This window comes from Penicillium canariense, assembly GCF_028826845.1.
Source record: "Penicillium canariense strain IBT 26290 chromosome Unknown utg000004l_segment0_segment0, whole genome shotgun sequence".
NCBI classification, from domain to species: Eukaryota; Fungi; Ascomycota; class Eurotiomycetes; order Eurotiales; family Aspergillaceae; genus Penicillium; species Penicillium canariense.
In genome coordinates, this window is record NW_026622731.1 from 1,258,476 (window position 1) to 1,274,836 (window position 16,361).

Sequence of the window (16,361 nt, forward strand, 5' to 3'; positions counted from 1 at the left end):
ACCCTCGGCTGTGCACTTGTTTGTTACCTGTAGCAGTATTAATTCGAGCCATGTTGTCTAGACGACTGTGAAGCACAAAAATCCATGAAAGCCGGACCTATCTGCTGTTTGGGCGACATAGTAGGAACATATTGAGATGTTTAAGACGGACTTATCTGGCAGGTAATATTGAATCCGAGGCCTGAAGTTTCATAGTATAAAGCAAAAAACATACAACAGCCAGGATTCGCATGTGGTCACCCACCATACTACTAACTGGCCGGCGTGTGGCTTAAGTACGGCTGAGCGGACGGGAAGCCCTGTTCTCCACACCCTATGGTCGTATGTGTTTGAAAAGGAGCTAGTATTTCTCCCCATTCAAATGAAACATTATTATCATGCAACGAGGTCGAAAGGGGACGCTCGAATGTTGATGTTTGTCTTCAACGGTGTAGGGTAAAACTTTATTCCAGGAGCAGTTTTTGTCGATTACTCGGGACACTCTCCCCTTCCAGAGGATTCGACGGAGAATAACTCTTCAAGCTTCGTTGAAGAAATCCCAGGTTACGTCTGATCATCATTGAATTCTTTGGCTAGGTGAATGCAAGAACACGTCGTAGTTCTAATTTGGTGGCATATCTTGGCGAGATCCACACATCTGATATCGTCCCATCGAACATCTTCCAGACTTCGCTCACGCAATATCATCACATTGGCTTCAAGCGTTCGGGCATCGAGAAGAAAGAGGGCTTGCCTTTAGAGGTCTTCTAGAAGGCAAATACAGTGCAGAAGGGTTAGTGATTGTTCATGTTAGGGTAGACAATTTCCCAGCCATAGGAACACTTTGCGGCCAGATATAGGTACTGTCGCTCACAGGAGAGTGATTTTGGAATGTAGAATCTTTGGAACATTTGGAAGGATCCAAGCAAGGATTGATGGATGTTGACTCCATATTTGGTTTTGCGGGCGCCTGTGACTAAGCGGACTCAATGGTTTTGACCATAACGTGTGAACTCACCAACAACCAGTGCAGTAGGCGCTCTCCTATATTTTTGATCAGATTCATGTTATTGAAGGTAACTCGGAAGCAGATGTGAAGTGCGCCAGAAGACATTTCACCTCAATGGAATACCGCCCTAGCAATTTCTAATTACTGAGAGGTTTGTCAGAGCTACGCAGATGACCGCCGTATCACATGGGGTAGATTGGGAGTGGCTTTTCTCTATTGGGCGCTGTGCTTCATTCCGGTTCAGATCTTCCTGGTGATGGGGCCAAAATCATACCGTCGGACATCGGGATCGCAAGTAGAGCCCAGCGTCACGGTACTCGAGCCATGAATTCCAAACAGTGAAGCGGGAGACGCGTATTACTATCTCGACATGATAGTGATTCTGCAATACTTCTTCCATCGTGGTCAAGAAGCGCTTGGATGGCCTCTGTATTCCAATCCATGCTGCTAACGTGACGTGTGGTGACATCCCATGAAATTTGCATTTCAGACCAAAATATGGATGAAGCGTGGTGCTGGTACTGCTGCTTAGCATGTGTATTGGCCCCTTAGTCAATGAATAGATTCACCAACGCGGAGCCGACTTGAGAGGAGGCTATACCGAGAACTGTACTAGCAGACTGCAGTGGTTGGCTGTGAACACCACCGTGCCAGTGCAGAGACCCCGGAGAGTATCATAGTTGCCCATTCAACTTCCGTGGTGGGAATTCCAGCCGCTTCAGCAGACGCATCGCCATCAAGGAGTAAGCGAATCAATTCTTCGCCAGATGTAAACAATACCTGATGTGCTGGAGCTTATTTGCTGGCATCGAAAAAAAAAGAAGATGTCTTCGGGAGCCTCGGCAATCCGACACGGAGCTAAAGGCCCCGCCGCAATCAGAACAGGCTGCTGCAACCAGGGGGGCCTGTAGTAACAGAGAAAACCAATGATAGGAGAAGAGAAAGAAATTAAAAACCCCATCATTTCTAGTTACTCGGCCTTCATAGGCCAATTGCTAGGCAGTCGTGCCGCTAGCAACAAGCTTTTTAGTTGAGTGGAACATGAGGAGATAAGCCCCTTCGTGCCCCTCACTTCCGCGGCGGCGACAAAAGCAGAATAGCCGATAAACGGCTGGCCTTTCCCTCCCACAACAACCAGCTGGCAAGATGTCTCTCGACAAGCAGACTGTCCACCGCGTCCTAGACACGATTCCTCTTCGCTACCGAGGACCCGGTGGTGCGGCAGCAGTCATTAAAGATGGCGAGGTTGTTGGCCAACGCGTGTGGGGATACGCTGATCAATCTCAGCGCATCCCCGTTGAAGCATCCACGCAATTTCCCATATGCTCGATCACCAAGCAGTTCGTTTGTGGTTTGCTGATGGATCTCTACCGCAACCCGACGCCCGCAATGGCCGCAAGAGGAGACGTGCAGAAGCAATTCACGGAGAAACTGCATGAGTTGCTCCCAATGACTCGGGAAAACGGGTTGACTATCGAGAACTTGTGTGATATGCAATCTGGTATCCGCGATTACTGGGCGATGACCACTCTGTGGGGAGCTAAACCGGAGGACGAGTTCTTGATTGCGAGAGATTCCCCTCCCATGCTGGATAGGACGAAGTCCCTTCATTTCCAACCGGGCATGGAATACTCGTATTCGAACGTCAACTTCTATTTGGTTGGACGAATCATCGAGCACGTCACGGGAGAGCCTCTGGGAAAGCTTCTTGAGGAAAGAATCCTGAAGCCAGCTGGGATGGCAACTGCTCTGCTCTGCCCGAATACTGCGCACCATCCTCCACCCTGCGTGGGCTATGAAGGAAACGAGGACCATGGATTCTGTGCTGCAGTCAACCGCATGGAGTGGTCGGGTGACGCCGGATTGGTGGCATCTCTCGACGATATGATTGCCTACGAGAAGTACTTGGACAGGCTGTTTTCGGACCCGCAAAGTTGGTACTACACAGCCACCAAGCCACACACCTTCAGCGATGGTACGCCTGCGAGATACCACTATGGCTTAGCACATGTTGACATCAACGGCATCGACTCGATCGGGCATGGTGGGGCTCTGAGGGGGTATCGCCTGCATCGGAGGCACGTACCACAGGAGCATCTCTCTGTTGTGGTCTTGTTCAATCATGAGGCCGATGCATCAGAAGCGGTCAACGATATTCTGCGAGGCGTATTGAGCCGGCCCAATCCCGAAATGGCACCGGTAGATTCCGCAGCAGAATGGATTGGTGTATTCCTCGACGAGGCCACCCAGTTGGCAATCACTGTCGTCAAGGGCTCACAAGTGGGAGAAGTCCTAATTACATACGCCGAGCACCTGGAAGCTGCACCCCTCAAGCTGACTGATGCCAAGAATGGCAGAACAAGCTCAATGATTGCATCGATTGATGGTGATATCTTGCGCATTCACCGCTTGGCAGAGAACCGGAAGCTTGAGGCTCAGCGCCTCACCCCACAGGATACCAGCCTCAGGGACCCCGCGTTGCCGGGCGATTATTATTGCGCCGAAGTTGACTCCACCTTTCATTGCACTGGAAGTGCAGGAATGTTATATGGATCCTTTGACGGATACCTTGGGCAGGGCATCGTAACGCCGATGCGTTACCTCGGGAATGATGTGTGGGCCCTGACTTGCCCGCGCGGCCTAGATGCGTCGGCTCCGGGTGATTGGACAGTTGTGTTTCACCGCGATGAGAACAGCTCTATTGTAGGCTTCAAAATCGGATGTTGGCTAGCTAGGGGACTTGATTTCGTCAAGAAGCAATGAGTACGGAGTAAGATTTGTTCCTTGCATGGCCGGCGTTCTAGTACTCCCACGTCCTGAATGGGAAGCATGGCCACGGATCAGCCCATTCTATGATGTAAACCCACAAAGACTGCTTTCACATAGTATGCTCCGAACCTCTCCAAGCTAATTACTTATTTTTGATAAAATTCCATCTCCCTACCTCCGGTATATGCTGTGCATACGCAGCTCGCTCCTCCGCTACGTATAGCTTTCAAAGGCGCATGAGGAGGCGGGTATTTGGACCCAAATCTACCAGTATTTGCCTTATTTCTCTGTGTGCTTATTCCAGAGTGCGAGTCGTATTCTCCTACTGGTTCATAAATGCTCGCTATCTAATATCCTCCATATTGACCCGACCTCAAGAAAAATTTTCAAGTAGACCTAGTTTGGGACCGCTTCAAAGATCAAAAGCTAGACCAAACTCCTTTATTCGATTAATTCGCCACCAAGTCCAGGCACCAAGTCTAGGCACCATGTCCAACAATGGTTGCCCAATGTCCGAAAAAACAGCTTGGGACCACCATGTATCCACACAACAAAGCCGTCGCCTAGCCCGGCAGGAGAAAGGATCCCCGCAACAATTGTGACAACAGTATCCTGCTCCCAAAACTGGAGGTAATCAGAGCGAGACCATATGTGATTTCCCGAATGCCTTCCAGGTAGATAAAGGGTGGCGGGGTGCGGGCCGTTAATGGCTTGTCGTCGATGGGCAATGGAGTAACTGCGCGACCGAGCGGTATTGCAAAGCGATTATATTCATTGGGTGGTCTAATGATACAGTTCAAGCCGAGATAAAGCATCAGTATGCCTAGAATATATGACGGGAAATCCACGAGGGTTGGCATCTTTAATAGCCCCCTAAGGAACGAGATGTCTCTAAGTAAACAGTGGGCGAGTGTGTTCACAGAAGGAACGAAAAGGAACAAGGATAACTATCCATCACTGTGCATATGTAATACGCTGCCACGATGAAGCTGAACGCAGAATACAGCTAGCCTTGTTAACACAGTCAAGCGGCTATCCTTGCGTTAACTAAGTTGAGCAACATAGCGTTTTCAGACTCTATAAAGTATGTCAATTTCTATATAATCACTAAACAGACGGTCTTGCATTAATAACCTAGAAAATAAATGGTGGAGGATCTCTCATTTATAGTTGACTTTCCTTGAAAATCAGTGGGGGCAAGCTCATTCTCGAAATCTTTTTTCTGCATATAAACTTAATATAGGTAACAGCCGAACCCATTCAACCATCACATTCACTAATATGGCAAAGAGACAATGGACTTGGTTTGAGGGCTTCGGGTCACATGACTTCCTTCCCGTGGCAGAAATTGACCTGCTATTCATGGTGTGGGGACCGGAGTCTTTCGCTTGGTGAAGACCAGATAAAGAGGCGGCACTGCCATGGTAAAAGTGTCTTTGGCATTTTGTTTTGTTCGAAGTTCTTTCCATCCTCCTGCGGTGCGAGTGAGATATCAAACTCCCTTGCAATTTGCCAGATGGCCATCCGAATTTGCAAATATGCCAGTTGCTTGCCCGCACACGCATAGGGACCTGAGAATAAGAATAAGTACATATAAATTCCAAATTTTCGAGCGACTTACCGATGCTAAAAGGGAAAAAGGCTCGATCATCCAACACTAAGCCTTTGCCTTCTTCAAGCCACCGTTCTGGGAGGAATTCCAACGGGCGGGCAAAGTTGCGCTCATCGCGTTGCAATAGATATTGTGGGACGACCATAATAGTATTGCCTGGAATCCAAGTTTCATCTATGGCAAGACCTTCTGGAGGTGTCACCCTTGGTTGTCCACTGGGCACAACAGGTTTCAAGCGAAGGGTTTCATTGATAACTCCTTCGAGATATGGCAAAGGAGTGTTATAATCGTGGACTCCTTGTGCCCCATCAACTTCCCTTTGCAACCTTTGATGCACCTCTGGGTGAATAGCAAGATAATATAACACGTTTGCAAAAGTCGTACCGGTGGTATCACTGGTTTGATTAGCAAATTGATAATACAGGCTAGAACAAATCTCAAGCGAACCTTCCAGCGATAATAGCAAGCCTGCCTTCATCATACAGACAATCATCCCCCGGGGGTGCTGATGCATCGCCGTCATCCTTTGCCTTTAATAGCCAGGACACGACATCAGTCGGCCTTTTCTCGGAATCCTGACGCCATTCCTGCAAGAGGTTAGCATAGATTGGGTATTTCGAGTGATTATTTGTATTCGCCATACTGCCTTTCGTTGCTCTATCTGGCCCATGGTGTACTTCTTGAATGCCTCATATGGGCCACCGAGCCCAGGAATGCAGATCAATAAATGTAGCAACCAGGGAACGGCACCCAGAATACCGACTTGGTCCATTTGTGCATGCATAGCAGTAATTGCATAGTGTTCAGTGCCATCTTCCAACTGCTTAAAATCTTTTCTAAATGCAATTTCTCCCATAACGTCGAAGGTGTAATATTGAGTCCATTGAGTGACTTCAATACTTTTGCTCTGCCGCTGTCTGAGCTTATTTATCAAGGTGTCAACCTTTTTCTGTATCTGAGGCTGATAACTTGAAAGTGCTTTATTGTCAATAAGTCATATAATGGAACAGTCAGCCTCTTGATGAGTATTCGGACGGCTACTTGGCCGGTCTCTACTACCTTTTGCTCCTAGGCCTTTGTCCCATGCTCTTCGACGCCCCCGATGTATTTCGTGATTTCTCAAAGCAAGTAAATTGACTTTTTTGGGATTGTTGGAAACCTTACTGTACCACGGCCCCTTTCGACACTTGGATTGCGGGCCATGGATTAAGCGTACGGCCGATGAGCGATTAACGGAAATTTCGCGGGGTCCTGTTGATAAAATCAGTTGTGCTATAAATTTCAAAGAGGCCACAAGGGATTGATGAACCTGTTCGAACGAAATCCCCATGTTTTCGGTGTAGCTTCTCCAACTCAAGGTGATATTTGAACCCAGAGCTTCTAATGATCCATGCTGTGTAAAAGCGGCTAACTTTTGCACCCCATGGACCAGGAAAGCGTCTCAACCGATGGAAAAATAAGCGATAAAGTATTGTACTGGTCCCTAGTCCTGTCAGGAAATATAGGCAGGAAAGGGAAGCTTTTGCAATCGCAGCCGCAAAATCAAGGCCCAAGCCCATCCCAAAGGACGTCGCTAGAGTAGCCCATATCACGAAGAAAGCAATGAGCAAGCTGCCGACAGAGCCGTCAATCTCGCTAGTGAGTATACAGAGATGGAAACAGAATCCCAGTGAAGTAAAGGTCACAGCGATGCAATCTGTGCCTGAGGTGCAGTCTGGCAGCAAGGATAGATCCATCTTGACCTTGGCTGAATCGAGAGAGAGCCCCGGTGACGCAGAGAATAGAAAATATTATTTGCAAGGCAGAAGCAGGCGTTTCTTATAGCAGTTAATAAATTAATTACTTAGCTATTATGAGCCTCTCCGCATTGGCAACCCTCCAACTCGGAAATAAGATGCCTATCATTCAAGGCCGCTGACCGAAATATGTCACAAGGCTGCAGATGCAGTGGTCAGGCTCAGTTAGTAGCCAATGAAGACATATGATGAAGGCCGAAGGCGTCCCATTGCCGCACAGCATGTCAAAGCACATGCACAGATATGCACCTAAGATTCCCAACCACTTTTATTGGGCCACTCGAGAGCACGATACAGTTTCTGCGTCACTGAGGGTCTTTGCGTCTGCAAGTGGGGTTCAGATGAAAATAAGCTGCATTTCGTGCCATGATAACTGAGTACATGAGCCTGCAAATATGACGACCCTGAATGTTAAACTCTGCTCTCGCCCATCCTTACTGGTCTTAGGTCTAAGCAAATTCGCCGAAGCACGTGCAGCTTGAATCCCAATACTGACCTGACTATCTTGACCATAATATCTATCAAAGGCGTGATAAATACTTTTACAAGATACCGTTATTTCATTCTTCACCTCGTCTGAGACAATGTAACAAAAGATAAGGATAGCCTGGATATAAATTTACACTGTCGACTAGGGGCTGTGCAAGGATAAAGAGAGTGACATAGCTAGTGAAAAGAGATGTAGGCCAGTATGTATTTGATGGAAGATAATCAAACGCTTCGATCTCATCTGTGCTTGGAAAGTCTCTTAGACCTTGGAATATGACATTTCCCCCAGATTCACCTTCAAAGAAAATTGGCGGAGTATGATCGACAGCGAGCGGGGCTGACAGTATCTCAAATTCGTGTTGCAAAGAATTGACTTGAGAAATGAATCGGGAATCTTCGGTCATAATCTAGGGTCCGTGTTTGTGGCTGAATTTGACCCTTACCCCGCTGTCAGGCACCGTGTTGCAGCTTTGGTTATTTGACTCAATGAAGCTGAGCAATCGCGACATCTTGAAATCGACGAGAATCGAAGCTCTTGATTTGACCCCGTCATCCTCTCAGCCGGTTGAAGAAGTCGAAGATGATGAAGACTGAGGGTAATCGCTGCTTGGAATAAGCAGTAGACTCCATAATAACTAAACCTCCTATGAAACATTTCGGGGCTCTCATGGCAGAGGCTCGCAATTTCCTAAACCGTTTCGACTGCCTTGAGATCGCAGATATTAAGCGCTTCTTCGTGGTCGGGAAGCGGATAGTAACCCAATTTACCCGGGATACAAGAAAGTTCATCTGCAACGGATCAGCCGAAAAAAATTTGCACTATCAGAAGTACAAGATAACGATTATTAGCTCGTTTCTGCGTGGCGGCAGCATTCTTAGTGGAGGATCTCGATCATCGCACCGCAGGCCTCCGACACGGTGAATACCCGCATCAACCCTGCTTTGTGTACACAAATCGTCAATAGTCTATGAATGTATTTGCCTGCAATTTCATTATATTCGTTGACTCTTCAAGAAGAATATTCCATGGCAGGCAGAAGTTATGATTGCTCATGTATGTACAGTTTCAGCTCATGTTTTAAAATACAGTTGCGCCTCCATCGACAAGAATGTCCGAACCGTTCATGTAAGTGCCTGCAGTGCTCGCGAGAAGCACAATGGCCCCAGTCAGCTCAGAAGGACTTCCCATGCGTCCACTCGGGTTTCGCTCGGCCCAAATCCGCCTGTGCGCATCTAGCCCATCCCCTTCATTCAGGATTGTATCCATGTAGCCTGGGCTCACACTATTGGTTCGGATTCCATAACGAGCCCACTCTGCAGCAAGGGAGCTTTTCAGCATCAGAAGAGCAGCTTTGCTGACATTATAAGCTACCTGCGGCTGCGGATAATTCACGCGATGGGCGGATATTGATGCAATAAAGGTGATTGAACCTCCGGTTCCTTGCTTGACCATCTCTCGTGCTGCTGCCTGAGCACAGATAAATGAGCCGGTAGTATTAATATCGAGGATCTTCCGCCATTGTGAAACGGGCATCTGAAGGGTCTCCACGCAGCCGACCACTCCGACAAAGCAAAGGAGCGTGTCAACCGATCCAAGTAGGCGAACTGTTTCTTCCATCGCATCACGGACTGCATCTTCAGCAGTGACGTCAACCTTTTGAGTACAAATCTTGGCGTTGGGAAACTTCGACTGCATCCTCGCGATCTCTTTTTCACTGTTCGCAGGGTTGACATCGAAGATCATCAAACCCTGAAGCCCATGTTCGAGCAGAGCATCGCAGGATTGAAGGCCCAGCGTTCCGGCACCTCCAGTAATGACAGCATTGCCTCGAACGGAGAATCTCTTCTGGGCGCCGACAGCCGGGTCGGCCTCAATTTGTGAAGTTGGGGGCGGGGTCATTGAAGCGGGGCTGCCGTCGCTGAGAATCATCGAGGGGATAGACCGAGCAGCGAGGGCATCGCGATCGGTCAGGTCATTTAAAGGAGCCATGGTAGAAACAAAGTGAGTTTGTTTTTACGATGGCTTCAGCAGGGTACTTAAAGGGAAGGGGAGAAAATTAAGATTCTGAGAGCCTGGGGAGGAAATAACAACTGAAATACATACGTTTAGTACATGCAGACGACTCATCGAAATCTAGATACAGATAACCTTAGCGGGTTCGATCAGCAATCGAAATATCATTCGCACCGGGAATTTGCTATCCGGATTGACACTCAATGTCGGTCAGAAATGGCAGAGGGGAACTTGTCCTGTGAACCCACCTTGCCGGACGGACTCCCACGACGACTTTCATAGTTGCGCTCCCACGAGCGTCATCTCAAGGCCACGCTCCCGCCGGGGCGGAGAGCACCGAGTACACGAGTTAGCGTAACCTTGATGTCGGGGCACAACGCGCCGATGAAGGTGGGCCGGAAGGGCCTTCGCGAGGGACTCCCCCAGAGTCAGTATGGTCAAATCTGCGCAATGAGTTTGGTGGACTAGCCGCCATCACACATGGCCGCTGGATGACTTGAAGAAGGGCTGGAGTCTAGCCACCGTAGAGGCTGGGCGCGTTCTTGGAGTGAGCATCAAGGGTGTCGCGTAGTTCTCGATTTATCGCTGTCTACATCTTTTCTCCCGGCCTTCAATTATTAACTTGAGAAACTAGGAGATTGTTGGGAGAGGCTGGTGGTGAAGAAAAAGTTCAACATGGACACTTGATTTATGGAGTCTGAATACATTGGTTCCCTCATCATTTAGACGCAGCAGACGCCATCTTTGGCGGACAAGATACTGATGATGAGTGGTTAACCTAGTTACACCCACTCAGTTAACAAGAGAACCGAGGGGAGATCATTCGAAATTATCGATCGTTCAAGACACGCCGCATGAGGAGATCAAAGGTCTAGATCTAATCTTGCGCAAGTGATGCTTCGACTTACATGACTGGCATGATGTTACGCATTGATTGAGAGTATGATTTGCCATAAGCTGAGAAAGGTAGTACATAATAGAGAGTGGAATAGACTTGACCTTATGATTGTACAATTCAGTCCAAGAATCGACCCATCGAAAAGAAGTTGTTCGTAATAATCGACCAAAGGGAGATAACAATAGCATATCCGCTTGCTTCCGATAAGATGACTGCAGGTTAGCTATGAGGCCCGTCTGCAAATCAAGCTCGGGGTTGTAGTAGATTGATCCTTTGCGTCAAAACCTCCAGCCCTCAGTATCGCGCCAATTGTTATTGCAGTCAGTGATGGTTCGGTCTCTCTTACCACGCGTTTCACCAGGCGGTGACTGGGGCAGGCGGTGAAGGGAGCTCGATTTCTGCCACAACCCCCCGCTTATGACAGCCGATTATGCGATCGCAAGAAAAAAATCCCATGACGATTGGAGAGACATTGCGGACTTTTGCATGATCCTTCTCGAGCGCCGTACTGTTTCTGTGCTCCTTTTACGCCTCGTTTTGATATCCGCCCACCATGGGCTCCGACCAGGATGATCCGGTCATCTCCTCTTACGACGTTTTCCTCACGGACTCCGAAATCTCTCGTTACGTCTTCCAATACCTCGACCGACCGCAATCTAAGCCCTATAACGAAAGAAGGGGACAAAAACCAACCGTCATGCGAATGAAGCCGGACACGGGTCTAGTCGAGCTTGAGGTCCCCATTTTCACTCGATGCACGTACGATGTTAGCAAGGGACTCCGATACGGCGAGGCCATGAAGAAAGGCCGCATCACGCGTGATGGTGGAGCTTACGGCATGGCTGGTGGGTTTAGCTCTGGAAACATGCCAGGCGGTAATGGACGAGTCAAGGCGGAGGGCAATGGGGATGTTGAGGTGCTGGACAACAAGAAGGTCGTGGACCCATCTGCGCTGGTCAGGACACAGCCGCTGGGCGGGCGCATTAAGCCTGCAGAGGAAGGCGACCCAGTCTACATGCTAGCTACATTTAAAGGAAGTACGTGTGCCTCTTGGCCTCCTGTATAAAAGAGCAACCATATCTCGTGGGCAGTGGTCGCTAACAATCGATCCAGAAAATCTGCATCTATCCCCCGTTACCGCAGTGGTTCAATTGCACCCCCAGCTTCATCATCTAGATGCGCTGGATGAAATGCCCAAAGGGCGGGCTAAGGGCAAGAAGGACGATGAAGAACGTCCAGCTGAGATTGAGGCGCGCGCGATCGACGTGAAGATCAAAGGTGCGGAAGACGGAGGCGCCGTGCTCCACGGAAACCTGGACCTACTCAAGCGAATGCAAGAAGAGAAATGGAAGACTTTTGACTGGGTCGATGCAGAGGTAAGTGTTTGCTCCCCCTGTGGCCAACTTCCTTCCCTTTGCAATAATAAATCCTGTCTAATACAACCAAATTCCAGACGGAGGAATCATGGTACACATATGAAAATTACATGATGAACCAGAAGCCTGAAGAACTACCTCAACTGGAGTCTACTATCAACAGCGAGGACTACTTGGACGGGATGAGTGCCCCGCGGATTGATCCCGCTCGGCCCGAAATGACGGGATGGGCCATGAAGCAAAACCGGCAAAGACAAAAGGACGGGTTATCAGAGAGTGAGGATGAAAGGTGATTGAAGCGGCATTATGAAAGAGCATATGGTTAATCATGGCGTTCATGGGGCTAGAGAGGTTCATCCCTTCGCTCATAGGTTCATTGTATGAGAGCGAATAGGCACATTATGAATGAAGTTACGGATATTCCTTGTTTTTCTGGGACTCATTCAGTAACAAGAAAGAATCACCCTTCATACAGTAGTTTTCGAAATCAATTATACGGCCAAACGCTTGCGACTGCTTCCCCGGAAAACAATCCCGCCGCACTCGAGTTCGGATTGGATATTGCCAATAATAACCTGCTTCTCTATTTTAGAACTCACTTCTGACACCTTATAGCATGTGTTTTACATGAACCTTACACAAGCGGCCTCTCCGCCCCTCCTTCCAGTTCTTCGGCAACCAGTCTTTCTTCTAACTACCCTGACAATTTTCCAGCTCAACAAAAAGTATTTGGTATTTGTTGATGCGGAAACCTAACAACATGGCTCCAAGGCTCTCTATTTCAATGTTCTATCTCATTTGGTCTCAGATAGCCGTGGAAGCTAAATGTTGTAGCAAGCTAAGCAGTACTATATTCGCTAAAACTTGCGGCGGTTTGAAAGCATCTCCATCTCCCCAAACGCGAATAGGCCAGAAACGAAGCGTGACGCCATTGGTGACAGAAACCCTCTGTCACCACCTTTTAGACTCCCGGGCTATAGGAGTATCTTTCAAGGTACGGGTTATACATAGAGTGATCGATCAATAGAAAGATCGTTAAGTACATACGATAAAAGATCTAGATATTGTCGATGCGTACAATCTGCCGCAGCCTTATCCAGCCTCATACTGAAAAGAAAAGTAGTGATCTAATTCTATACTGGAAACCGATTCCTGTAGATTTGGAAAATGAAACGGTTATATAGAGTTTTAACAAATTCATGATGAAAGGCTTTTCATGAAAGGTTTGGTTGACCACCTAGCCTGTAGTTCTCAAGCACGTATCCAACATCCTTGTCGCCGCGCCCCGAAAGATTGACCAGTATTCGTTCGGATGAAGGGCGCTGCGACGCTAATCGAATCGCAAATGCTAATGCATGTGCGCTTTCCAACGCAGGGATTATTCCCTCGAACTTTGCCATCCGGAAGAATGTATTGATGACTTCCTCGTCCGAAATTGCTGCGACTGATAGCCGACCGGTTTCATGGAGCATCGCAATCTCCGGGCCAACGCCAGGGTATGCGAGCCCTGATGCTATAGATGAGACACTGGCAGGTGTACCGTCATCTTGCTGAAGCACAATCGATCGAGCACCATGCAATGTGCCTGGTCTTCCATATGATAGTGTCGCCGCGTGTTGGCCTGGCTCATCAGATCTGCCAAGTGGCTCCACTGCGTGTAAAATAACTTCCGGATCATCAATAAAACCCGTGTATATACCCATCGCATTGGAGCCACCAGCAACGCAGGCCACCACATGCTCGGGCAAGCTTCCATTCGTGATGGAAAGGAATTGCTCGCGCGCTTCTCGACCAACTACACCCTGGAAGTCTCGAACAATCATTGGGAAGGGGTGCGGGCCGATAGCTGAGCCGATCGCATAAAGTGCGTGTGTGTGCTGCTCGATGTAGGCATTGAATGCAGAATCACTAGCATCTTTCAGAGCAGACTGGCCAGTCGCTACTGGCACCACGCGCGCGCCAAGTAACTGCATGCTACCAACATTAGAGCTCTGTTTACCAATATCAACTTCTCCCATGTGAATTTCGCATTCGAGGCCAAAATAGGCAGCTGCCGTTGCGAGTGCTACGCCATGCTGGCCAGCCCCCGTCTCGGCAATCAGCTTCTTCTTGCCCATTCGTTTGGCGAGTAGTGCGAAGCCAACGCAGTGGTTGATTTTGTGTGCACCTGTGTGATTCAAGTCCTCCCTTTTAATGAAAATTTGAGCGCCTCCGACCTGCTTCGAAATATTTTCGAGGTAATGAATTGGAGTCGGCCGCCCTTGAAGTCCGACCCGCACCTTGTCCAGTGCGCGATGGAATTCCGGCGATTGATGCAGCTCCTCATAACTGCTGGCCAGCTCCAGCAGCGCAGGGCGGAGTTCTAGTGGATAGTGGTTACCGCCAAACCGACCAAAATAACCTTCAGCGTCGGGGCTGCTCTGGAAATGAGAATGTTTGTTGTCTGACATTTTGCCCAACCCTCAAAGGCAAGGGGCAGCACTAGGCAATCCTAGAGAGTATTTGTGACAAGTAGATGAAACAGAGGATGGATGCTTAAAAGGTTTCTCAAGGAAGCCTTAATGAGTAGAGATATCAAATATATGCTGACCAGTCTGTTCAATCGCAGTTTCAAGAGCCTGCGCTACGAGGGTGCGGGGTGGATCTTATATGTGTCCATTTTTCGGTTCGCTCGAAGAGCAAAGGGCTTATTGGGTCGACAGATAGTGTAATTTCTCATCCTCCGATCCGCTCAGTCTTCCGACCCGCTCTAGTCCTCCGACCCGCGCCATTTCTCCGACCCGCTCTAAGTACTGTGTGGAGGCCTAAATTGAGTCATTCGGGGCATTTGAGCCTCTTTAATCGTCGGGCAGTTCTCCCGCGCCATCTGACAATATATTTGGAAGAAAGACGTCGCATCTGCGATTCCTGATTACTGTTAGTATCCCGGGCCTCACCCGTGTCTGTAAGGAAATCATACGGGTCGAGTTGGATGATATTGAATGCACAAATTTGGAGTAGTGTCTACTAGACCTTGCCTCTGATACTGTATCTCTCAGTTGTCTCCATCAGCACAGGTGTCCCCATAAAGAAGACAGGCCACAACCGGGAATGCATCGTGCTTGGCGGGTTTATCTTGACTATCAGATTTGGCCTTTTAAGTCACTACAAGCCAATGTTCGTCCCGCCGAGATCACCTCTCGATTGTTGATTGCCACTCGCCGCTCCATATGATAGTGGATAAAGATGGGTCATTGGCCTTTCCTTCTTCCCACTCAAATAGCTGAAGGAACGTGAAAGGACGTGGGCTTGGTTTACTTGTTGGCTCGAATTCATTCCCAAGTACACTCGACGGGGAAGGCCTTAAAATAGATCGTGCTATAGTGGGATTGGCAAAGCACCCAGGCGTCGGTGAGTAGTGCGTAATTTGCTCTCATGCTTCAGGCTCCATAGATTGGGAAATGTTGTCGATGTGATAAAACAGCTTTCTGTCATCTTTAAACAAAGCAATCGCGTTTCTTGTAACACCCAGCTAGCTGATTGGGAGAACCAGTGTTTTGCGGGATAGTGGGAACAAATGAAAGTCACACTATGTAATACAAGCCATAAAATAGAGAAGCGGTGTTGCCTATCAGGGTGAGCTTGCTCCAACATACTGTAAGCGCAGCCTTCCGTATTATGACGAGCGGGCGTATTTTGAAGGCTGCGACACATGTTGGGGAGGTCAGAACGAGCCAGATGGGAAGCAGTGATCGCCCGAACTGCCTATCGATTTTACGAGATTCCATAGAGGATTATAACGCTAGTATAGTAACGATGGCTCATCGACTGATCACCGCCAGTCCAATTACCATTCTGCCAAAGTTAAGTACAAAGTAGTGGGCCTAAAGCAGTGAGCGCATGGCGGATTTAGTTTTGCGAAAGAAGAGCAAGAGTGCGGAAAGATAACTGATTTCGAAAACTACTGTAGTTCTCTCTGGATAAAAACTTTAAATTCATTTTATTTCCTCTGCGAGAATGTTAAAAGCAATTCTAATCACTCTTGTTCGGTGGTGGCATTGCCACTCATTATAGTTTACCTCGCCAATCAGCAGAGGCTTATCAGGGGTGGGTCACGTGCAGTCACGCGTCCGCGACGCTTTTTTTCGCCGAGTGTCCGGGCGCTCTCGTGCTCAACATCCATATTCATCCTCACCCCGTTCCTTTCTTTATCTGTCGTTTTACTCGGGTTGAGGGCTGCAGGACGGCATTCAGAAGGAATTTCCAACATCCTTGCACAATTTAGAGAATCCGCTGTCTCCCTTTTGTGTGTTGCGCTCCTCTGTTTTCGCCTGCACTGCCTGCGTTTTCGTTCTCAATCTCTGATTCTATACCCCGTTTAATTCCTTCATTTTTCTATTCGCATTTATCACATATCCTTTTAATCATCGATCCTCCAAA

General features: G+C 48.4%; 5 protein-coding genes across 5 annotated transcripts; 2 read left to right on the forward strand and 3 right to left on the reverse strand.

Moving 5' to 3' along the window:
• Positions 1-2,134: 2,134 nt before the first annotated feature.
• On the forward strand, positions 2,135-3,751 carry N7482_006801 (D-aminopeptidase; the record flags this gene model as incomplete). The annotated part of the gene is made up of 1 exon (XM_056688926.1): positions 2,135-3,751. One exon carries the CDS (start codon positions 2,135-2,137, stop codon positions 3,749-3,751), a length of 1,617 nt encoding a protein of 538 aa, XP_056541355.1.
• A 1,362-nt stretch (positions 3,752-5,113) lies between these two features.
• On the reverse strand, positions 5,114-6,225 carry N7482_006802 (uncharacterized protein; the record flags this gene model as incomplete). The annotated part of the gene is made up of 4 exons (XM_056688927.1): positions 5,114-5,328; positions 5,379-5,764; positions 5,817-5,956; positions 6,013-6,225. The coding sequence occupies 4 exons, from the start codon at positions 6,223-6,225 to the stop codon at positions 5,114-5,116; spliced, it is 954 nt and encodes a 317-aa protein (XP_056541356.1).
• Positions 6,226-8,732: 2,507 nt separating this feature from the next.
• N7482_006803 (oxidoreductase, short chain dehydrogenase/reductase family) lies at positions 8,733-9,644 on the reverse strand (the record flags this gene model as incomplete). Its single annotated transcript, XM_056688928.1, has 1 exon — positions 8,733-9,644. One exon carries the CDS (start codon positions 9,642-9,644, stop codon positions 8,733-8,735), a length of 912 nt encoding a protein of 303 aa, XP_056541357.1.
• Positions 9,645-11,119: 1,475 nt separating this feature from the next.
• N7482_006804 (uncharacterized protein) lies at positions 11,120-12,235 on the forward strand (the record flags this gene model as incomplete). Its single annotated transcript, XM_056688929.1, has 3 exons — positions 11,120-11,603; positions 11,680-11,942; positions 12,020-12,235. 3 exons carry the CDS (start codon positions 11,120-11,122, stop codon positions 12,233-12,235), a joined length of 963 nt encoding a protein of 320 aa, XP_056541358.1.
• A 921-nt stretch (positions 12,236-13,156) lies between these two features.
• On the reverse strand, positions 13,157-14,392 carry N7482_006805 (tryptophan synthase subunit beta; the record flags this gene model as incomplete). Its single annotated transcript, XM_056688930.1, has 1 exon — positions 13,157-14,392. One exon carries the CDS (start codon positions 14,390-14,392, stop codon positions 13,157-13,159), a length of 1,236 nt encoding a protein of 411 aa, XP_056541359.1.
• Positions 14,393-16,361: the final 1,969 nt, after the last annotated feature.